At 51.6% G+C, this 23,796-nt stretch overlaps 2 protein-coding genes across 3 annotated transcripts in view; both read left to right on the forward strand.

Moving 5' to 3' along the window:
• Positions 1-3,868, forward strand: part of BAHD1 (bromo adjacent homology domain containing 1) — a 35,272-nt gene extending 31,404 nt beyond the window's left edge. For both annotated transcript variants that reach the window (XM_066552486.1, XM_066552485.1), the window contains exon 7: positions 709-3,868. In XM_066552486.1, the coding sequence (XP_066408583.1) occupies positions 709-898 (190 nt within the window). In that variant the 3' untranslated portion in view covers positions 899-3,868. The remainder of the gene's footprint in view (positions 1-708) is intronic.
• Positions 3,869-15,069: 11,201 nt separating this feature from the next.
• On the forward strand, positions 15,070-17,065 carry CHST14 (carbohydrate sulfotransferase 14). Its single transcript, XM_066552097.1, has one exon. It carries the CDS (start codon positions 15,085-15,087, stop codon positions 16,054-16,056), a length of 972 nt encoding a protein of 323 aa, XP_066408194.1. The 5' UTR covers positions 15,070-15,084; the 3' UTR covers positions 16,057-17,065.
• Positions 17,066-23,796: the final 6,731 nt, after the last annotated feature.

Consider the following 23,796-nt stretch of genomic DNA (forward strand, 5'->3'; position numbering starts at 1 on the left):
ATTGCTATCATCTTTGGTGCTGTACGATATCCACCAGTATGGAAATACAAACTTGTGTTGCTTCCTGCAGGAGTTCTCTTTGAACAAAGCTTTGTCCACATTCCTTCCCTTCCCCTTATCCCCCAGCAGCTGCAGTTGTGGCTCCCAGCAGGACACAGGCAGCAGGAGAGGGAATGAGTTCATGGTCCCCAGCACAGAAAGGACATGGACCTGTTGGAGCGAGTCCAGAGGAGGCCATCAGGTTGATCAGAGGGATGGAGCACCTCTCCTATGAGGAAAGGCTGAGAGAATAGGGATTGTTCATCCTGAAAAAGTGAAGGCTTTGGAGTGACCTAATTTCCCCTTCAAGTACCTCAAGGGAGCCTACAGGAAAAATTGAGAAAGACTGTTTACAAGGGCCTGAAGTGCCAGGACAAGGGGGAATGGCTTCACACTGCCAAAGGGCAGGGATAGATGGGATATTAGGAATAAATTCTTGCCTATGAGGGTGGTGAGGCCCTGGCTCAGAGAAGCTCTGGCTGCTCCATCACTGGCAGGGTCCAAAACCAGGTTGGATGGGGTTTGGAGCAACCTGGACTAGTGGAAGGTGGAACCTAGTGAAAGGTTCCTGCCCTTGGCAGGGGTGGGACTGGATGAGCCTTTATTTCCCTTCCAACCCAAAGCATTCCAGGATCCTCTGATAACTCTTCTGATGTGATTGCCCTGCAGATTTTGTGCCTTGGCAAAGCGTCGAGTCGAAGGGATCCCGGGCAGGAAAACCATCATGGTTCCTCCCTCGGAGGAGTATTCCACCCCTCTGCACCGCAAGGTGCCCGAGGACACGGACCCCGAGCTGGTTTTCCTCTGTCGTCACGTCTACGACTTCAGGCACGGGCGCATCCTGAAGAACCCGCAGTAGCGCAGCCTTGGCTCGGAGCGGGCGGCACCGGAGCGCCCACCATGGCCTGGGACACCTGTGCACTGTCACCCACCTCATGCTGCTGCAGGTGGGAGCGCCCAGCGCTCCGCCCTGGGACTGGGAGCGTGCGAGGAGCGGAGCCCCTGGAGGGGGAGGCAGCAGCTGAAAGCACAGCACTTCATTAAAAGCATAAATGAAAATATATACGTAAAAAAAATAAATATATGTATATAGATATAGGGATTTGCATAAGTAAATCTATATCTATATATGTATGTAGAGCTGCATCTATTGGGAGGGTTTGCAGGGGATAAAAGCCAGGAAGCAGTGCAGAGCCATGGCTGGGGGAATGGCGCCAACGTGCAGGAGGGATGTGTCAGTGCAGTGTTTGTGGAATCTGGCTGGGACAGTCGGGGGTTTTCAGGCCCTGAACCGAGCCGAGCTCTTGGCAGAGCACAGGAGAGTCTCCTTGGTTCCACAGAACAGACTCTGAGGATTCCCATGGTGAGAGCTTCAAAATGCAGCTTGGGGAGCTGCCTGGGTGCAGAGTGGCCTTGTGTCATGCTTGGATTGGTGTTGCTCCACCAGGGGAAGAGATGACCCCTGTTCTCCCCTGTCTTTTACCTCCCCTCACCTCACCACCTAGACTGGGGCTTGGAGCCTGCTCCATGGTGGAGCAGAGGGAGCTGGCAAGGTAGCAGGTGTCACACCGCAGTGTAGGGTTAGAGCTGGTCCTGTCCCAGGTGTCCTGAATGAGCCCACAGGATTTTATGTCCCATTCCCAAGGCCCAGCACTCATCGCTTGGAAGCTTGGAGCTCACAAAGTGGGCTCTGATGGGGAGAACCATGTTTCCTCTTCTCTTCTGAGTGTTGCTCTTCCTCTGATGGCTCAGGGGGCCCTGGATTTTCTCTTTCTTCCCAGTTTGTTTCCTGTAATGTTGTTTACAGACCCTGCTTGTCCCCATGTGTCTGCAGTGGGAAGAAGCCAGAGGGGGAAGTGGCAAACCCTTTTCCTGCCTGTTTTTGGCTTTTTAAAATTCCTTTCCCATGTGACTCTCCTGATCCTGGGAGTGCTGTTGAAGCCGTCAGCAACCTCTCCCCCTCCAAACTCATCCCGGTGTCCAAGCAAGCTCACCAAAGTGGCTTTGTGGCTCCTGAAAGGACCTGAGCATCGGGAAAGGTTTGCATGGATGGACCATGTGAGCCCGCAGGTCCTGCCTCTTGCCTTACCTGTACAGATCCCAGACAGACCTTAGATCCCAGACAGACCTTAGCTTATCTCAACGCTAACTTGGAGTTAATCCCAAAGCAAACCAAAGGACAGTGTCACATCCTGGGGAGTCACTGCACCAGGCTGGGAGCCCAGCCCGAGATTGCACTAACTTACAACAGAACTGACCCCGTGCCACCCACATGGCTGCTGGCTGGAGCTGCTCACTGAAACGAGGGATCTGCGTTTTCCCAGTCTTTTGGGGCTTCTGAACTTGTGTTCCATGGTGGAAGTGTCCATTCTGCTTTAATGTCCTGTCAGTGGAAGCAGCATTCCCTGTACTCCCTGGGGACACAGGGCTTGTCACCTTGCTCCAGTGGCCACACACCTGCCTGGCCTGGAGAGAAAGCCCATGGCACCCAGTTCCTTACATGGAATAGTTCAGGCATGCAGGAGTTCTCCAGAGATTTGCTCTACATACCAAAGAGGGGAACGTGTCTGGAGGCGATGGCTGGAGGGGATGACAAGGTCTGGCACCTGCCACAGCAGGCAGGCATCTCCCTGCAGCTGGTGGATGATTCCTGCTGGAAAATTCCTGTTTATTCCTACCTGCATAGCCCAGGGAGAACACCCAGCTCCAAGAAGGGGGATCCCAGGTGTGCAAGCAAGAATTGTCAGGTGAAGCATCTCCTCTCACTTATACCTCAAGATACTGTTGGTGTCAAAGGGATTGCCCAGATCTCTCCTGAACAATTCGCTTTGCACTGGGGGTCTCTTGGAATGACGTGGTGGGGCTGCGTTGGGTTGAGAAGTGGTGGCACTGTGGGGACACTCGGATGAAGGGGTGCAAGGAGGCGTTGGAGATGGTGGTCTCTCATGCTTCTGGGGGAGGATATGAAGTGGTTTTCCCCTGAGCAGGGAGGGAGGATGCTGGAGAAGTGGAGCTGCTCCTGCCCGTGACACGGAGGGAATGGCAGCTGCCTGGCCGTGGTGGGAGTGCAGCAGCTGCACCCCACAGTGAGTGGGAGGTGATGGGAAGCTCTAAATCCACGTGTTTGGTTTCATGGGGACTCCTTTGTCCCTGAACCTTGAAGCAGGAGAGCTGCTGTGGCCATTTCTCCCTCGCAGTGCTTTGGACACGGAATGCTGCAAGACCCACCAGCCAGGTGAGCCTGAGCACTGCTGCAGCTGGGCCCAGGTGTGAGACCCAGCCTTGGAAACACAGTAACTCACTGAAATTCCTCCTTCTGCCCCATCTCCCCCTGCTCCCACCTCGTCCTGGCTCCTCTCCAGGTAGCAGGGAAGTTATCCTTGCCCTGGGTCCATAATGGGCTCCGGTCCAGCTCTGGAGAGGACAAACCTGAACTCTTCTCATGTTGAATCTGCTTCAGGCCATGAACATTGAGGTTCACGTGGTTGCTGATGCTGTTGTGCAAACAGCATGTAAATGAACTGAAATGTCTTATCCCTAATGAAAAGATTTCCTGCTTTTTTAATCTATTAGATATGGAAATATTTTTTGAAACTGAAAAATGCAGTCGGTAGAATTTAAATTGAAGCGTAATACATGTAAAATATATTTTAGTTGATAATTTTGTAAAATGCACTTTTTGTGTCTCTTCCCTGGTTTCCCAGATCTGTATTTCATTGTTTACAGATGGAATGAGAACATTCCCTATTCCCTCCTTCTGTGAGAAAGATATATTAGAAATAATTCTTAAAAAATAAATTTGAAAAATCGTATTGATTTAGAAAACAAACCAGTGCTGGACTGTTCTTCCCATTCCTGCATGAACTTCCCGCCTGGACCTGGTGGTTGCAGGAGTTAGGAGTGCTTGGGATCAGATGTAGGTGCTCATGGTTGTGGGATGAGCGATTTGTTGGGTTTTCCATGGAAATAAAACAAGTGGGAACAGGATAGGCAGGGATTGACTGATTTTTCTCCGTCTGCTCTTGACAGCTGCTGTCAGTGGAGTATTTGAGTCTCTGCTGTCCAAGCAGGGCAGGTAGTAGTGACAGATCTTGTTTTAGATAGGCTTTAGGAGCCCTGAGGGAAGCAATTGGGAATGTTCCTTTGGAAAAGTGTCTTGCTTGGAACACTCTCTCCACCAGCTTCTGCTATCTGAGTGTCACAGCCCCGTGGCACCAAGTGCCACGTGCACCCTGAGGAAGGGCCAATAGCCAAGCCATCTACACAGACATCCCAGGGGGCCAGAAGGATTCCAAGTGGGAGAAGAGCATACAGAAGTCAAATAACCTGCTTGAGGAGCAATGAGGAGCAGGGTAATGGGACTGGGAGTACCTGGTGGGAGTGTCTGCAGCCCCATGCAGGCGAGAGCTGTTCAGGGGTGCTCCCAGCCAGCGACAGAGCTTGGGGGTGCAAGGCTGAAAGCACAGGCATGTGCAGGGGCATTGCAGGGGCTCCTGCACACTCATCCTCAGGGGGAGCAGCTCCCGTGGCCCTGGGTGGTGACACAGCCACTCCCATACAGTCCTGAGCCATGGCTCCTCTGGAGCTGTCCCACAGGCTCTTCCTTGACTTTCATGTTTTCCATGTTGGGATGTTCTGCTGCATCCTGGGGCTATGGCTCTTGCACACCTGGGGAGGGAGGGGATGAGTTCTGGGAACAAAATGGGCAGAAGGCAAGAGTAATGTCTGACATGGAATTAACTCCTAATTTCAGAGAAGGGAGCAGGGGGCGCATGTGGCTTGCGGCCTCAATGCACATTAGCTGGGCATGGCAGAACTGCATCCATAGCCCTTGGATAATCCATTGGACCCTGGCTGCATCTTTCTGAAAATTTGCAGCATCTTTCACTTCCAGGTCACCTTGAGCAGGAGATTCTGAGATGGTCCTGTTGGATGAGCTGGAGCTGCTCAGTCCCTGTTCCCTGCAGCCCTGCTGGCATCACACCTGTTCTTAAATTCCTGATTAAATTTATTCCTAGGATTAGGAATTTTGCTAGAGGATCCTTGCCTTTTGCTTCCTGCTCCCAGCCTTGTCAGCACAGCTTCTCTCAGAGAGCTGCCAGAAGCACAGATCTGGAGAAGCAGATCAAACCAAGAGAATTCCTGAAAAAGGAAACCACAGTGATGAAGTGAATTCATGTGGGAATTTTTCTCCCAAGGGGAGGAGGGAGCTCATCCAGGGACATGTACATTTGTGAGCTGCTGTGGGATTACTGAGCATGATATTCCCAACCCCATGGCCTAGGACTTCTGCTGAAGAACCAATTTGAGATTTCCCAGTTGGATTTAATGTGACCTGGTTCCTGGGAGCCATCAGTGATGTGGGTGCCAGAAATGGAACAGAAACCTGCCCCCTGTGCGTGACCCACAGCCGGCTCTCGTGCTTATCCAGGCGTCGATGCTCCCTCAGAGAGGTCCTTTCGAAAGACAACCAAGAAGAAGCTTTTCCATCCCCTCTCCTCCTGCGTGGTGAGCTGTCACCAGAAGGATAATCTGTGGCAGGCTGAAAAGTTGGGATTAATGTCAAACAAAATTGGATTTACTGTTAAAATCTGCTACCCGAGGGAGGCGCACAGAGCTGTATCCAGCTCTTCTCGATCTGACATTCAGCAAACTGCTCTTGTGTCATGACTGACACTGCCAGGACTGTTCTGCTGCCACTGAGGCAGAGTCCTTTTGGCCACAGGTTGTCCTTGGAGTCCTCCATGCGTCAGGAAGGCGTGGGCTCACCGGCTGGAAAGCGTGAGGTGTGTGGCCATTGGAATCCCGCCCGGCTTTGGCCAGCTGGGCATCCCCTGGCAGGTTTTGATGACGAGCAGTGGTTCAGGTACCTGGCAGAGCCAACCTGCTGTGTCCCATTTCCCTCATTTCCACGTGTGGTGTCTGAAGGTGACAGAGCCTTGTGGCAATTGCAGAGAGAAGGAGGCACTTGGGGTGCTGGGAAGGAGCTGTTTGGGCTATGGGCACTTCCAGAGGCTTTGGATAAGGTTTGGGCACGAGGATGAGCATGCTGAGAGGGTGAGAGTTGTTGAAAAGTGCATCCTGACCTTTGGGAATCAGTTCTTTGAGAAGCACAGCAGTGTCCTGCAGATTCAGGGATGCTGGTGTGGCTCTTTGTTCTGCTTTGGAGCAGCTCTTTTTTCCAGGGAAAGTGCCAGCTGGTCTCCTGATGCTGCTGTGGGAGCCTTCTTGGGGTTTCCTCACCTCACTCCCCACATGTCCCAGCCAAGCAGATCCAGAGCAGCATCCAGGACTGGCTGAAGTGTCTTCCCACCTGGAGTGAAAGCCTGGAGCTCCTGCTTGCGTTTAACTGGGGCTTTAATGCTGCTAATTATAATTGGCTGTAATTGTGCTAAAATCCCTGCGAGCCAAGAGACAGGAGCAGTTGGGACTGTCACATGAACGTGACAGAGTGCTCCAGCACCCGCCCAGCTCTGTCCCTGCCCATGGAGGAGCTGTGCAGGAGTGGGATTTGTCCCATCACTAGTGGCAGGAGCAGCCCTGGCAGGGTTGGTGCCACACAGGGAAAAGGGATGCACATCCCCTTAACCTGGTGGCTCCAGGGACCTGAGTGTGGGCAATTTTTTTGTTTTACTCTGCCATTCTCACCCCATCCACGTGGGATAAACACTTGGCTCAGCGAGCTGGGGGCTTGAGGGGAGATAATGGATAACTGCTCATTAATCCCTGCATGCCAGCGTTGGCTCTTGCTGCTCTGTGCTGCTCCAAATGCTGCAGTGGCAGCACAGGGAGCCCCCAACTCCACTGGCACAGGCTCCATCCATGGGAAAGCAGCCGCAGCCTTGCAGAGCCACTCTTGGAATGGCTCCTGCACTGCCTGTGTCACTCAAAGCTGAATTAAAATGAGGTTGAGCTTTTTGTGTTCTTCTCCAGCTGCTACTCCTGCCATGGCTGCATTCCTGTGCCTAAAACCTCAGGGTCCTGGAGCAGCAGTGTGGGGAACCATTTTTGTGGAAACATCAAGCTGGACATTCCTGGAGGCTCTTTCCTGTGATAAAGCTCTTGGCAGAAAGGTAATTCCTATGTGGCCCTTGGGAAGGGAACTGTGCTGAGGGGTCACATGGGGACTGGCCAGGGCTGTACTGCTTGAGCTTCCTGCAAAACCCCAAAATCCAGCTAAATCACCCCCTTATATGTAAATTTTCCTTAAATTCCAAATGTCAGTGTGGAAAACATGTTGAGAGCTCTGCAGGGCCCCTGGGAGTGGCACTGGGCAATGCGAGAGACTGGGGCCAAAAGCAGGAAGAAAAGGAAAACAACAAGCCCAAGAATCAGGGGAACAGAGGAGGAACCAGGTGAGCACTGCCAGGTGTGCTGGGAAAGGCATCCAACCTCCATCCATGTGTTCCATATGGGATGGGACTCACCGAGGCAGTGGGAAGTTGCAGCACAGCACTCAGTGCTGGCCTCAGGGTTGCAATTAATAGTGGGAGATGCTGATTAATAATTGGAGGTGGTAAAAGGGGATACCTGGACTGGGATGAAGCCGAGGGGCTGTCACGGAGCGAGGGGTCTCTGGGAGCGCGGCGTTGCCATAGGGATCCAACAGCTTCCCCGTCAGAGCCTCCGGCGAGAGCAGTTAATCCATTTTTAAGAGGAAAGGATATTTAATAAAGGGAACCATTTAAACTGGATTTACAAGGCACACTGAATGGAGGCCCCATTTATTCCGTGACTTCATATTTAATTTTAATATCTCTATAAACCTCTCCAGAGTGTTCTGCACAAACAAGCCGGAGCCAGAGCGGTTCGACCGCCCAGTGATTCTTAAAAGCAAATCAATTTAACAGGGCTGGAAAAAACCTGCCTCTCCAGGAATATTCTTCCTCTCTCAGAAGGAGCACTGGAATAGCTGTATTAGAAAATAACAAACAAGCTCTTCTGATGGAGAGGGATTTTTGAAAGGATATGGTGCAAAGCAGGGTTGGGAGCCCCCACAGCAAGCCAGGTTGTTGGGAATTTGCTTTGTTGCTCTGTTTTCTCTGCACTCATAAATAATGTAATTAATAATCATATAACTTCATCAATAATCCAGCTTTTTCTGTAGCCGTGCTCACTGCTATTCCTGTGCTGCTGCCTGAGCAGGGATGCAGTGACTGTAAAAGTCCATACAAGAGCTGGGTTAGGGACGATGGCACCTGGCAGCATTTAGCACTCCATAAGTGAGAAAAGCACAGGAAGGCAGCCAGATTTCCCACGAGGAAGCAGTTTGTGGCTGTTCCCAGAGCGTTTCTGCTTCTCACACTGGGAATGTCGTGGTTTTGGAAGAATCAAGTTCTCTGGGAAGAGCTGGTGAGAAAACTGCCTTCTCCCTCTGCAACAGATAAACTCTCCTGCTCCTCCTGCACCAGGCTCAGGGCACAGAGCAAATTCCCTGGCTTTCCTTAGTACCTGGAACATCTCTTTTTTATTTATTTTTACTATGTAGAGATTGTGCTGCACAAAGCTGTCTCTGACTTTTCCATCTTTTGGATGGTCCCTGAACCCAAATTTAAGGAGCAGAGCAGGTGGCCCTGGCCACCACATCCCAGGCAGCCTGTGCAGTGTTTTGTGCTCTCAGATCACAGAATGTTCCCTCACCTCCACTTAATCCCTTTTTCCCCCTCTTGTTCCTTCCACACAAATGACCTCCCTAGCAGGAAACAGCATCCTCTGCTGCCCTGGGTCACGGAGATGGATTTCTCAAGGAGCAGACTCTGGACTGCTCAGAGTGAGGGTAATGTAGCTATTAGATGTTTCTCCCTGTCCCAGGCTGGGGGATGTTTCTCCCTATCACAGCCAAAGATCCACGGATGGGATTGGATTCGTAGCACATCAGATAATTAGTTTATAAAAAAGGAATTACATGGCGTGTTAACGAGCACAGTTGAATTTTGTTCTCGCCTCCCTGTGAGATGAAGGCTGAGACTCCCCATGGGAATTGCTTTCCTCAGGGGACCTCCCTGTCTCTGTGATGTCCCAAAAGCAGCCCCACAGGTTCGTGGGGGTCTGGAAACCAGGATCCAGGCAGGCAGCAGTCTCCCATTTCTAGGGGCAGACCCCTTGCTCCCAACCCATTTTCTTCCTAATATTTGAGCAAATTGTCTTGCAATTTAACTTTCCCAATTAGTTTTCTTCTAAAATCTGGAAATAATGCAACTTTTTTTTTTTTTTTAATTGGTAGAGAGAGGGAAAAAAAACATTTTCATCACTCTTTAACAGAAAGCCTCAGTATTCTATGGTCCAGAGCAAGAGGAGGCACAAATGGACTGATTTATTTCATTCTTCCTGATGTTTATTTTAAATTAATCCTGTTGGGACAGATGTCAGGCCAGAATTCTTGCTGGAGTCACTTATCTTCTTTGATCTAATTAACAATGGCTCATGTTTTATAATAACTCATTTTTCTAATAATTAATTTTTCATGAGTGATGGGATTCACTTACTCTTTGCTCTTTGCCTTCCCCTAGATCCTGCATTTCCTCCCTCATTTTTCTTCCTTTCATTTTCCAAACCACCTTGATGCTGATACATTTCAGGCTTGAAAACACTGGAAATAACTTTCCAAATATGCTGCATTTAGAGAAAATTTCAGATTAATTCTACATGTTTATTCATTAAAAGCACCAGTAAGAACCTGCTGTGCACACACAGGGAGTTTAACATGGAAAAACAAATTGAGTGTGTACATAAGTGTGTGTCAGTAATAATAAAATAGGAATGATGCTGCTGTGATTCATTGGCCCAGGATTTCCGACTGGAATTTACAGTGGGCTTGATGATAAACCCTCAGACTTTCCTTGGGAAGTGCCCCTGGAATACTCAGGAAAATGCTTTTAGGGATTACACAGCAATTTAAATAACATGCTGCCTAGGATGGCCTGAAGGCACAAACCTCCCGTTCCTATAAAACTCAGGTTACAAATGGAAAACCTTATCAAGAAGAATAAGAAACAGACCAGAATGTTGAGAAGTTTTCTGCAGTACCACAGCTGAAGATTGCACCTGATGATCTTGGAGGTCTTTTCCAAATTCTGGGATTCTGCGAGTCAGCCAGCCTGGACTCCACACAGATGGCACCATTCCTCCGATGTCTGACTGTCCCCTCCAGGATAAATTTGTCCATGTTTCCGTTCAGCTTATCCCCAAAACTTCCCAGCAGCCATCCACCGTCAGTCTCCAATATCCCAGTCAAATACTTTCCCTGCGGCAAAGCACGTCCTTCACAGGCCATTATCACTCCTAGCACATGGAAGGATGTTACAAACCTAAACAGGGTTCAGTAAAATGGGTCCTTATCGGTCCCATTGCCTTGGGGACAATGATTGCTGGTGTCAGGGATGCGATGCTGCAGGTTTTGGAGGTGTTGGAGCAGATTCAATCCTCGTCCTGCTGCCTGTGAAACCACAGAAGCATTAATTGCCTACAAATTCCAGCAGGAACTTCACACACACAGAGTCATGACTTCATTACAGCCCCGCAGGAGCCGCCTGGGAGCCTCGGGAAACTCCGTGTAAAGAGCAGCAGATAGACCTGGAATGAGTTAAGAGACTCGGAGACTCTCCTGCGACACGGGTTTGGGAGCTGTGTTGGATTTAATGTGTGTTTGTACTGAGCGCTGGTGGTAAAACCCCGGCTGGCTGCGACTCCGAGGATGTGTGTGTGTGCATCCAGCAGCCCTGGGCTCAGAGGGATCAGAGGGATCACAGATGGGTCAGCGGGAGGATAAAGGGTGCAACAAGGGAGCTGTGGTTGTTACTGGCTTAAAATTGGATACACTCAGCCTGGCAATGGGCTTTGCATGTCAACCTGATTTTTGGGGGGGAAGATCTGGGAGCGGGAGAATAACTGGGCGAGCTCTGCCCGAGCTGCTGTCCCCGTGGCGCTGGCGCCTGCGGCATTCCTGCCTTCGCTCCGACCTCCGGAGTGTGTGACAGCCCGGGGGGATGCGGGTCCGTGCAGTGTCTGCCGGCCCTGCTGGCCGCCTGCCCCGCAGCCTCCGCTCTCTGTGCCATCCCCGGCGAGCGGGATGCGCTCCGGCTCGCTCCCTGCCTCCTCACACCCCAAATCCAGAGGGGAAGAGCGAGCGGTGCCTGCTGCTTCTCCTGGCCCTAAGGAGCTGGACCTCCCGGGATGGCTCCGTTGGGAAGCGATTCCACAGTGCCCAGCGGAGCAAGGAAAGTAGAATAGAGCTCAGCGTGAGGAACTGAGTGAGGATCTGAGCTCAGAGCAAGGTCTTTGCAAGCCCAGCCAACTGCATATCAATGAATTTAGAACCAGATCTGTCAGCAGAAAGTTTTCCTTGAAAACAGTGATTCTTGTGTTTGACCATCTCCTTGGAATTACTCAGTGTATTCATCCAGAGTGTTTGACTTTGTTTAAAAAGGCTTTTTCCCCAGAGATAAGAAACTCTGCCTCGGTAGTGAGCTGATTGTGGAGCGGCTTCTGTGCTTATCCCCTTGGATAAGAGGCTTTATTATACCAAATTACGGGATAATCTCTGGACACGCAGACACAGCATCGGATCTCTTCTCCTTTGCTTGTTTTACTTTTTGATCCAGAGCTGCTCAAACCAATCCAGGGGGTCTCCTCGGATAGGAATCACCGTCCTGTTTCTTTTCTGGGAAGCTGGCATCGGCCCAAACTGATGTTTTTTCAATAAACCTTCTTTCTCTTGCTCAGCTTTTCCAGAGGCCTCACCCGTTTGTCCTTTTTGCGGTTCTTCCAACCAAAATAAATATCTGATCTCACCCCAAAGCAGAGCCTTGGCAGGGCATTTGTGATGACATCAGTGTCCAACCTTACTCCAAGCTGGAAGGACAGGGGTGTCCCTCAGTCTTTCTCTCCAGCCCCTCTGGGAACTGGGCTTTTCCTTGTCACACTGACACAATTTCCTGATTTCTGACAGCCAAGGTGAGTTCTACAGCCTTCCTTAAACCTGTGTGTGCATAAATGCTGCTGGGAGACTAGCTCAGTGTAAGGTGGTTGATATTATAATGTAACATAATAATAATAATAATAATAATAATAATAATAATAATAATAATAATAATAATAATAATAATAATAATAATAATAATAATGTATTTTAATGTTGTTTTTCTACTCGTGTAAGTAAACAGTGAGGAAAAGGCCCAGAGATTTGCTGCTCCTGTTACCCGGGGCGGAGGCTGTGGTGGTCTTAAGGTGAGTAGTGGGGTTTGAAGGCATTTTGAAGAGAGCTGGGAAGTACAAAAATCTTTTTATACCTGTAAGTGGGAATTTTAGGGATGAGGCTGCTTCTCCAGCCCCTGGTAGTAGATCACACAGAGGCCTGGCAGAGCATTTCCCTGGGAAGGGCTGTGTGGTTTCCCTTCTTCCACAGAAGAGAGAACCAAACCCTTCCATCATTGCGGTGTGTTGTATAAACTTGTAGGCAAACCACAGCAGCCTGAGGTTGGGTTTCCTCGGTGACATTTTATTTGCTAAATGTGCTTTTTCTGAAGGGATGGATCTGTCTGGGAAATATATTCCCATAGTTTTGCACATTCTGAACGTGAGGCGGCTTTTAACTGCTTTGGAAATCAAATTAGTGCTCACTCTGGGTGTTAATTAGGCACACTGAGTGTAACCACAATTAATTTTCCCTGGTGACACAGGGTTTAGCCCTGCAAACCAGCCCCTGAACCCTGTATTTGCTTGGCTGTGCTGTTCCTATAGAGACTCTGCATCCCACCCCATGCCTTTGCTCTTCAGACCAGTCCTTAAATCCAGGTTCCCTTTGGAAAATACCCCCTCTGACCTCGTGGGCAGTTTCCTGTTTCTCTGCATTTCCAGAACCAGTGGGCTATCCTGTATAACTGCTCCTCACCTAGAGATATTAGTGGGGAATAGGAACAAAAAGGAATGAGCAGTGCCAGACTAACACGCCTTCGAAGAAATGAAAATTCCCTTTGGCTGCTTTGGAGTTTGCTGCAATCAGGCTTTTTCCCCAGGAGGAGGGATTGATTTTTGTCTCAGTGACACGGATTATATATGTTGGCACGGCTTCAGTTTGGGCTGGTGTTGAGATCGGATCAGGACCTGCCCTCTGAAATGAGAGCAGGAATCTGATAACACTTCGTGTGTGCAGCTTTGCTGGTGGCAGGTCGGATATCGGTCTCTTCCTAGAGCTAATGCTGTATTTACATCCAAATAAAACTGGGAAATGTGCAATAATCTAGCTGCAGGCTCTCACGCTGCCTCCAAGTGCTTTGTCTGCCTTGGCTGACAAAATGCTCTTGGCTCCTGATCAAAGGAAAGTAAGTGGAAGCTGGTTTTCTCTTGATGTTAAGAAAGCTCCTGACAGAGAGTCCCTGCAAGGCTGGTTAAGAGCCCAGGCCCCGTGGTAGGCTAGGAAAACTCATTGAAGGAAAATGCGGAGAACAATGGCAGTGTGGAATGACTTGGGAAAGGGCTGTGTGAGGAAATGGCATCCTGATGGCTGGGTTAGTGCCGCAAGCAGCCAGGGGATGGCCTGGAGCAGCAGGTGAGCGGCTGGGGTCATTCACAGAGGTGCTCCGGGGGAAATGCCTGCCGAGAGTTGGGAAATCCCTCCCTCTGGCTCTCGGTGTGGCACAGCCTCCTCGGCTCAGCACATAGCCAGTGTCTGCCCCTCCTCCAGGTGCTAAACCTGTGCGGGAATTACAGAATTCTGGAATTCCTTAAAGTGGAACACAATGCCTAATTATGGATAGTTTGGCCTGGTATTGTAAAAACCATCTGTTATCACTGCACAAAGCCACAGAAGCACTGGGATGTGAATTGTGCTGCCAGCAGTGCCCAGAACCTCGGAGCAAACCTGGTGAGCTGTTTGAAATGACACTTCGGTGTATTCTGGGATGAGAGCAGTGTGAAGTGTTGCTCAGGCCTGACTGACATCCCGACATGCCCAGGTGCTGGTGGAGGGATGGTCAGTGGGAGTAGGTGCTCTGAGGAGCAGCCGAGGGAGCTGGGGGGCTCAGCCTGGAGAAAAGGAGGCTGAGGGGGACGTTCTCACTCTCTACAGCTCCCTGACAGAAAGGTTCAGCCAGGTGGGGGTCAGGCTCTGCTCACAGGGAACAAGGGACAGTACAGGAAATTACCACAAGTTGTACCAGGGGACGGTAAGGCTGGACATCAGGAGGAATTTTTTTCGTGTAAAGGGATGTCGAGTGCTGGAAAGGGCTGCCCAGGGAGGTGGTGGAGTCCCCAAAGCTGCAGGTGTTCAAGGAAGGACTGGACATGGCACTCAGTGCTCCGGGCTGGGCGAGAATCAGTCACAGGTTGGACTCACTGGTCTGGAGGGTCTTTTCCAACCTGATGATTCTGTGATTCAGTGATTAGAGAGCTGGAGCAGCTTTGCTCTGGAGACAGGCTGGTACGTTCAGCCTGGAGAAAACTCTAGGGTGACTTTAGAGCCTTTTCCAGTGCCTAAAGGGCTCCAAGAGAGCTGGGGAGGGACTTGAGACAAGAGATGGAGGGACAGGACAAAGAGGAACGGCTTCCCACTGCCAGAGGGCAGAGTTAGGTGGGAGATTGGGAAGAGTTCTTCCCTGGGAGGGTGCTGAAGCCCTGGCACAGGTTGCCCAGAGAAGCTGTGGCTGCCCCTGGATCCCCGGAAGCGTCCAAGGCCAGGCTTGGAGCACGCCGGGCGGATGGAAGGTGTCTCTGCCCACGGCACGGGGTGGCACTGGACAGGCCCTAAGGTCCCCTGCAGTCCCGCTACTCGGTCATCCCGTGACTCCGCCGTCCCCGCCGCAGGGCCCCGGGCGGGGCGGGCTCAGTGCGGGGCGGTCCCGCCGCCTCTTCCGCCCCGCGCCGTCACCGCGCCCGCCCCGCCCCGCCGAGCCCGGCTCCTCCCGCAGCCCCGGCCGAGCCGGCCCGGCCCGGGAGCTCCCGGCCATGCAGCCCCGCGGCTCCGGTCCCGCCGAGCCTCGCCGGGCGGTCCCGCCGGGCCGCAGCCGGGTGCGCTCCCGGGGCGCGGCGGGCGCGGCGCTCCTGCCCTCCATGCTGATGTTCGGCGTCATCCTGGCCTCCAGCGGGCTCCTCCTCATGATCGAGCGCGGCATCCTCGCCCAGGTCGGGCCGCCGCCGCTGCACCCGCCCGCGGGGCCGTCGCGGCGGGACGGGCGGGACTCGGCGGCGGAGCTGGAGCTGGAGGTGCTGCGGGACACGCGGAACCGCACGATCCGCGCCCTGTGCGGGCAGCCCTCCATGCCCCGCAGCGTCTGGGAGCTGCCGCCCGGGCAGCGCCGCACGGTGCTCCGGCACCTCCTGGTCAGCGACAAGTACCGCTTCCTCTACTGCTACGTGCCCAAGGTGGCCTGCTCCAACTGGAAGCGCGTCCTCAAGGTGCTGGACGGGGCTCTGGAGAGCGTGAACGTGCAGGGGAAGATGGACCACCAGAGCGACCTGGTGTTCCTGGGCGACATGAAGCCGGAGGAGATCAGCTACCGCCTGAAGCACTACTACAAGTTCATCTTCGTGCGGAACCCGATGGAGAGGCTGCTCTCGGCCTACCGCAACAAATTCGGGGAGATCAAGGAGTACCAGCAGAAGTACGGCGTGGAGATCGTCCGGCGCTACCGGAAGAACGGGGGGAACTCGGCCGGCGACGACGTGTCCTTCTCCGAGTTCCTGCAGTACCTGCTGGACGAGGACGTGGAGCGCATGAACGAGCACTGGATGCCCATCTACAACCTGTGCCAGCCCTGCGCTGTCAGGTACGACTTCATTGGCTCCTACGAGCGGCTGCACGCCGACGCCAACCACGTGCTGGAGCACGTCCAGTCGCCCTCCTTCGTCCGCTTCCCGGAGCGCCAGGCCTGGTACAAGCCCGTCACGGCCGAGACGCTGCACTATTACCTGTGCAACACCCCGCGCCGCCTGATCAGAGAGCTCCTCCCCAAATACATCCTGGACTTCTTCCTCTTCGCCTACCCCCTGCCCAACATCACCAGCGAGTTCTGCAGGCACTGAGCGGCTCCTGTCGAGAGACGGTGGGAATTCTGCCTTGGCTACAAGGATTTGCTTGCACGGCCCTTGCTGCTGTGTGAAGCACGCTCCTCTATGCATTATTTCCTAATTTTATACTTTGCAAGCACTGTTCGTATGAAATACTCTCTACTGCCTTCACTACTTAGGATCCTTTTTGTACCTCTCTGACTTTCCCATGTACATATGCTACTGGCTCGAGCACAGTAGCTTTTGTATCTCTATTTTGCTCTAAATCCTTTTTTTATGCCACAACGTGGAGAATTCCTGTAAGGAATCTGAGAAATTTATATATTTTAAGTATTTTTGTTCCTTTTTTCGGTTTTGTACTGAACGTTGGTTGAATTGAGATCATAATGTGGCACTTGATGCACTAAAAATTAGTGCTGTTAAACCAGTCCCAGGTGGGGTTTGGGTATAAGTAGGAAAAAAAGGTAAACCAGGCCCCATTTATCCTTTATTTTTTCATTGTAGATGGTACTGAAATGAGGCTGGTCATTTTTTCTGTGTCAGTAGCACCTCTGGTTTTTATTATTATTATTATTTACCATTGAAATATAATTAGGGTTAGGATAGTCCCCCTTTTTTGGGTGATTTTGGGACTACAACTATTTACCCAACATCACGTATCAGATGCAATATCAAGCCATCCCATTCTGCTCTTTTCTCTGAGTTGAAGCAATACAGACTCGGGATAAGATCAAAGCCCATCCTGGTCCTTAGGATGGAAAACAAATCCCATGGGCCACGTGCCAGCTTTCAGCCTCGTGGGTCCCTGCATGGAAACCACTGTGGAAAAACCCTTTCTCCAGCCATGTTTGAAAAAAATGGCAACTTGTGGATTGATTTTTCCTCCTTTAATAGTTGTGCATACCCTTTTTATAGCTTTTCTATTTAATTATGGCTCTGAAATGGTGAAAGTTTGGGAGATAAGACAGGATGTTGTTCCTGGGAGGCTGTGTCCTTGTTTCTAATAAAGTTTTTATATGAATTAGCCTGTTAGTGCTTTTCCTTGGGATTGTTTGTGTCCTTGAGGAGGCCTCTGCCCCTCATGCTGAGCCACAACACAAAGGTGGGATGAATTGGTTGTTCCTGTTGTGATTAATTAATGTCTTAATTGCCAGAGCAGCACCCACACATGGGGAAGGGACACATTGGAGGCGAAGGCATAACAGGACACAGGGAAATGGGATGAAAAGCAGCAAAATGGGCTCCTAATTGCTGTGGAGTTAGTACAAAGTGATTTTGGAGCTGGCAACTTCCTGGGATTCCTCTCTTAATTTTCTTTCCCCATTTTTAAGGTGTTTTCTTCAGGATTTTAACATTGTCTGAAAGAAGGGCATGGAGCCAGATCCAAGCCCACTGTTGGGGTAAGTGGCCAAGGACAGTTTGGGCTGAGGGATTTTTACCTTTGCTGAGGGGGCCGTGGCTGGGTATGAGGGCAATTGCTGGAATATTCATGGATTTGAGCTCCTGGCCATGTCCTGAATCTGTGGGCACTGATCCCAGGCCAAAAATGGGTCAGAAATTGGCTTTTCTCTCTCTGTGCCCACTATGAAATCAGCAGCATTCCTGTCTGTCCCCAGGGGTTTTGGTGCGCGGTGCTGGAAGAACTGGAGATCTGTCCTCCAGCCAAAGGCACCAGATCTGGCTGGGAATCAGATTTTGGTTTGTAAAACAGATGCTGCTGAGGGGCGGTGGGCTGAGCTGTAATTAAACCTGACCTCCAGGTCTCCCTAACTAGGAGTAAGTTGGTGAGACTTTGCTATCTTTGCTTCTGGGAACATTTCCTGCTCGTTTAGTAATTTGGTTTTTAATTAAATGTTTATTTCTCAGTAGTTTTAAAGGTTTATGCTGCTTGTTTGTTTATCTGCTGCAGCTTCTGTTCTCTATATTAAATTTCTGTCTCTTGTCCCCTTAATCTAATTTACTGTGCACAGGATTTTGCTTTTCTCAGACTCTCTCTCTCCTTTTCTGAGCATCAATGATCACCCTTTTCTCTTGAAATAAAGCAAACAGGCTCCCACCTCCTTGTACCTTCCCATGAAGAGGATTTTAATTCAGACAGAGCCTTGTAGCTTGGAAAGAAGTTTGTCTACAGGTCAGCAAAAATGAGAAATCTATCAGGTTTCCATTGTTTGGGCTTCTTTTTATCTGTGACCAATGGTACAATTATCCGTGGCAGCTTTGTACAAGTAGAGTGAAGAAAAAGTCAGCTCCCTCTGCAGCTGTATCATTTCTTTCCTTTGTCAGGTGTTTCTCCAGGGTGGAATAAATCAGGAGGAGATTCCAGAGCTGACAGCAGGCGCTGGAGGTGAGAGGTGCTGAGCAGGATTCAGCCATCCCCTGGAGCACGGGGAAAGTGGTGACGGCTGCAGGAGCAGAGAGGAAAACATGAAGTTCTGAACTGGTTTGGATCTGCTCCAGTCTGGCAGCTCCTTTTCCCACCTTTCCATCCCTACACGTGCAGTTATCCCGCAGAATCAAAAGGGAATCTTTCCTCTTTTGAATTCTATTTTGTTGATCCTCAGTTCTGCACTGAATGCCCCAAACTTCCCTGAGTGAACAGCCCAAGGTTTTGGCATCGGGGTTTCTCCCTGCTTTTTCCTCACTTGCTTTTGCCAATTTTGTGCTGATAAATCTCATCCCTGACCCCGCTGCTCTCATGTTCTCCCTGTAGAACCCTGTCCAGGGATGTGGAGACAGCCCAACAGTTTAATTCCACCTCATGACACAGAAACCTTCTGATTCCCTCTGAAGTACCACAATGATACTGTATTTTGTCATTAGTCACTTCTGCTCAGTTTTTGGAATTTGGAGCTGGTTTGGTGTTCCCCTGTGCACCAGGGAGCGAGACAGGTTAGGAACCTTTGCTGTTCCAAAAATCTCACTTCATGTGTCATCTTCTTTACTAATTCCAACATTACACCTGCAAAGCCTCCTTCCACCCTCAAAGCCTCATTCCACCCTTTCCAAACCCCAAGCTGTTGGCTTTTGGCAGTGTGTCTTGGGAAGGGGTTTGGGACACATTCCCTTTGGTCCCCATGCTCAGCTCAGAGTCTATGTCAGGTTTCTCCTTCTTCCTGTGGATCTTGTGTGGATTTTGCAGGAATAACCGACTTCCTGGCCAGGCACTGGGGCTGAAATAAACACATTAAAGCTGCCAGTCACCAAGCTGGCTGGTAGCCATGACCCCGGATCTAGCGGGAATAAAGCTTTGGGAATGGCGGCGGGAGGGAGCGATGCCAGGGACGGCTGCCCTGACGCCTGCAGACGGCGTCACACCAGCCTGGCTTCTGCTCCTCTTGGCTCCCAGCCTCCTTCCTGATGGACGAGGGTCACCACGGGCTGTGGACCTTACTTGGAGCACGGACATCCTTGGGATGTTCCTTCCCTCGCAGGCAGGAATTTCAAAGAGCCAAAAGAAAGCATCTCCAATGAGTCTATTGTGTGTCGAGATATTTTGGTATTCATAGAATCCCGGAATGGTTTGGGTTGGAAGGGACCTTAAAGATCGTCAAGTTCCAGCCCCCTTCCCTGGGTGGGTTTGTGAGGGTGTCAGGCACATCCCTGGATGAGGCTGTTTGTAAAGCAAGGAAATGAGGAAGGCTGGGATGAAAAGCGCCGTGCCCAAGCGCTGCCCCCGCCCTGCACCCCTCGGCTTTTATCGCAGCTATTTTGCATGTGAATGAGAACTTTCCCACTTCCTTCTGGGGCTTGAATTGGCGAACGGGGAGCTGTTAAAAAATCTCCAGTCTTCAGCCCCGACAAAGGATGGTTGCCATGGAAATAATGGAAGTTGCATCGTGAGCAAAATATGTCCAGGCCCGGCGCCAGCGGGAGGGAGGAGGGAACACCTTGTCGGTCAGGAGCCTTCTGCCAGGGCCCATGTGCCTCCACGTGGTGTTCCTTGGCAGTTTGTGCTTTGGGTTAAAAGAGGAGAAATCAGAAGTGTCACGACTGGATGGGAAGGGCTTGTAGAACTTCACCTGCTCTTTCCACCGTGCTGGTGCCACCAAATCAGCAGAGCTGCCCCACATTCAGGATCCCAAAGGAACCGAAGCTGGAACTCCATCTCAGGTAACAGGCAGGAGTCTCCTGTCTCAGCTATATCCAGCCTCTTCTTCGTGTCCAGGAATCTTCCAGGTGTGTTTTCCACTTGCCCATACAGACAGACAAGGTGGCTTCCTTTTCTTCTAGGGAAAAAACACCTTTGGATTTTAAACTCTCCAAAAGCCTTTTCTTTGCAGACCCACAGTTATAACCTGCATTTTTGTTGCTTTCAGAAATCTTAAGGTGATTTCGAGCCAAGAGGCTTGAGGAATTTGCTTTATACCTCTCCAAAGTGCTAATGGGAACCTCAGAATCCTTGCTGAGCTATGAGAGGGACTAAAATAAATCTCCATCAGGGTTTATCCATGAGCTGCAGAGCTCTTTGGTGAGGCCCAGAATCAGTGAGGGAGCTGCACTTTTCAGTGGCTCTGGTGAGTGGTATTTGCTGGTGGGAGCTGGAATGGGGAACACCAGGGCACTTTGGGACCTAAGCACATCCTTCTGCTCTCCTGAAAGCACTGGGGCCTTGGGAAGAAGCTCAAAGCAACCAGCAAAATCCTATTTGTTGCTGTTGGGGAGCATCAGGTGAGCAGGAAAACAGGGATGTGGGAACCAGCAGCAACACACAGGTGCCTGAGGAAACCCCTGTTGAAGCTGCCACTGTTTGAAGGAATTTTAAGGTGCTAGAGTGAGGAGTGAAGGATAAAGAGTGTGGCTGGGTCTAGGCTCAGATCCCTGCCACCAGCAGAGCAGAATTCAGAAGGTTCAGGCTCATTTCTAACTTGGGAAAGGGCCAAGCAGGGGAAAGCAGCAAAGGCTTGAAATTTAAAATATGAAAACATAGTAAATGCATATAAATATCCCTATTTTCTTCTCACACCTCAATCCCACCTCCTGCTCATTGGCAAGTCCAAGTGGATGTTAAGCTGATGAGAGCCCCGCCACCCTGACCTTTGGGGAGAATCCCAGAATGATTTTGGTGGAAACAGACCTTAAAAGTCATCCAGTCCTGCCTCCTGACATGGGCAGGGACGCCTTCCACTACACCAGGTTGCTCCAAGCCCCATTCAGAATCAAGGTGTTCTGTGGGAGGCTTTTGGGGGCTGGGGCTTTGAAGGAAGCAGCAGCTGGGATGAGGATGTGGGGACATTTGGGGTGGCCGTGGAGCCATCTGGTTTGTGGCAGAGCCCTGGCAGCAGGGCAGGGCTGGGGGGTCTGTCCCGCTGAGTGCTCACAAAGAGCCCCCTGGAGCCAGGACTGCAGGACGGCAGCAAATTCCTGGCGCTGACAGGACGGTGCTGCAGAGACCCGGAGTCCGAGGGCACCGCGGCCGCCCCGGGCTCTCGGCTCCGCGCCGGAGCCTTCCCTGGAGCAGGAATCCACCCTCCGCTCGCTGGCTTCAGACAATTCCGTATAAAGCATCGCTTTCACCGAGTCTTGCAATAGCAGGGGTGAGCCCTGCAGCGTTTCAGTGGGTCTTTGAAGACTGTAAGTGGTAAGTGTCCCCCGGCGGGGCTGGGGCAGCTGCCTTGGTGGGGACACGGTGCCACGGCCCCATCCCGGCCTGTCGCATCCCTCCCTTCCCTGCTCCAGCCTGGGATACTCCTGCACACCCCATCCCTGCCACCCCTCTGATCCTCCAGGGCTCAGCTCCGCCTATTTGAGCAGTGTTTAACACAACCCCAGCCCCGCCCGTGGCTCCCAATTCCAAACCTGCCCCGTTGGAGCATTGTCTTTCCGGGGGGGCTCTGCCAGCTGCTCCCTCCCATCCACAGGCGGCCCCGGAGGGCTGGGCAGAATTCCCGGTCCCACAGGGACTGCTGGCAGGAAGCAATCTGGCAGACAACATGTTTAGAGGAGACTGATGTCTCGCAGCCACCGAACCATTTAATTGCCAATAAACACAGCCCACATGTAAATAATTATGGAGACCCAGGAACTGTGTCGTCTTCTGTGGAAGGAGGGAGCTGTCAGCCTGGAAATACCCCATGGCAAAGGGAGAAATTAAGATTTCTCGTTAATGCAGGAGGGATGAGCATCACTAAACCTGCCTGGATATTTCCAGGTGTTGCTTCGGGCTCAGGGTGGCCCAGGAGGTGATGGTTCCTGATGAACTGAGAAGGACCAGACTGTGCCTTGGGGTGAGTTTGAGGGTAAATCTTGAAAATTCATCCATTTGATTCACCAGGCTCCCATTGCAACCCGGTGGGATTATTGCAATAGCTTTTTTCTTTTGGCCACATTTTTGGGATAAAGAGCTGCAAGGGTCCTAGTTCAGAACTTTGGAGCTTTATCAACATCCTGCACATTCTCAGTAATGCAGACTTTCCCTTCAGAGCCCTGGTAAAATCCGTGGGGACTCTTTGTTCCCCTGCCAGGACATCCCATCCCGTCCCATCCCATCCCATCCCGTCCCGTCCCGTCCCGTCCTGTCCCATCCCAGCCCCTGCCTTGAGCAAGGACACCTTCCACCATCCCAGGTTGCTCCAAGTCCTGTCCAACCTGGCCTTGGACACTTTCAGGTATGGAGCAGCCACAGCTTCTCTGGGTGATCTGTGCCAGGGCCTCAGCACCCTCACAGGGAAGAATTTCTTCCCAATCTCCCAAGCTGCCCTCTGGCAGTGGGAAGCCATTCCCCCCTTGTCACTCCAGGCTCATATCCAAAATCCCTCTGCAGCTCTCTGGGAGCCCCTTGAGGCACAAGAAAGGGCTCCAAGTTTTCCCTGGACCCTTAGGCATCCCCACTGCCATCTTTCACCCCCTGAGGCTGCCCTGGTTCCATTCCTGGAGCGGGAGGGTGCCACCATGCAGAGCCCCCCACTGTCACCGCCAGAGAAGCCGCCGATCCAGTAATTTAGCTTTTCCCAGGGGGGTTGATGGTTCCTATGGCAACCAAGAGCCGCTCGGCAGTGCTTCCCTGCGTGGCAATCAGCGCTCACCTCATCTGTGGAATTAGTGAATTAGTGTGTGGCCCCGGCCCCATCCCGCTCATCACAGCCGGCACATGGCTGGAGACACCCCCCGTGTGGGGGATCTGCCTGCAGCATCACCCCCAGTTCTCTGCTGCCAGGGGCTGTGGGATGACTCCATCCATCCCTGCTGCATGAAATGCCTGTGTCTCCCTCATTGCTCCCAAAATTGGATATTAACATGCAGTAAAAATGAAGCTCTGAGTGGGAGGGTTTTGGGGTGTCTCCCAAGCCTGCTCCGTCTTTGGCATGCTGGAGAGTCCCAGGCAGTGCCACCAAGCCAGGGATGCGTCTGTAGGTTTTTGGAGACTGGCACAAGGCACCCCATCCCTCGTCATCACCTTGGGGAGCAATGGAGAAGCAAGTCTGGTAAATGCCAGATTTGTCCCTGAGCTGGGGCACGGTGACCGTGGTGTGCAACTAAGGAGATTCTTGGCATCTGCAGTGGGAGAGGGATGAGGGATAAAACAGATGAATGAGGACTAAACTGGGGTTTAGGAAATCTTGGTTAATTTGCTGCAGCGAGAGCTCGCTATGCTCACAGAAATTAAAGCGTGAGCGCTCGCAGCGACAGAGGAGGAGGAGGAGGAGGAGGAGGCACCGGGGGAATACGGCATGAGTCGGAAGTGGGTACATCCATAAATCACCTGTGGTGCTTTCAATAATGCAACGATGCTGGGAGACCCAGCAGTTCACAGAGAGG

This window comes from Molothrus aeneus, chromosome 6 (assembly GCF_037042795.1).
Source record: "Molothrus aeneus isolate 106 chromosome 6, BPBGC_Maene_1.0, whole genome shotgun sequence".
Taxonomy (NCBI): domain Eukaryota; kingdom Metazoa; phylum Chordata; class Aves; order Passeriformes; family Icteridae; genus Molothrus; species Molothrus aeneus.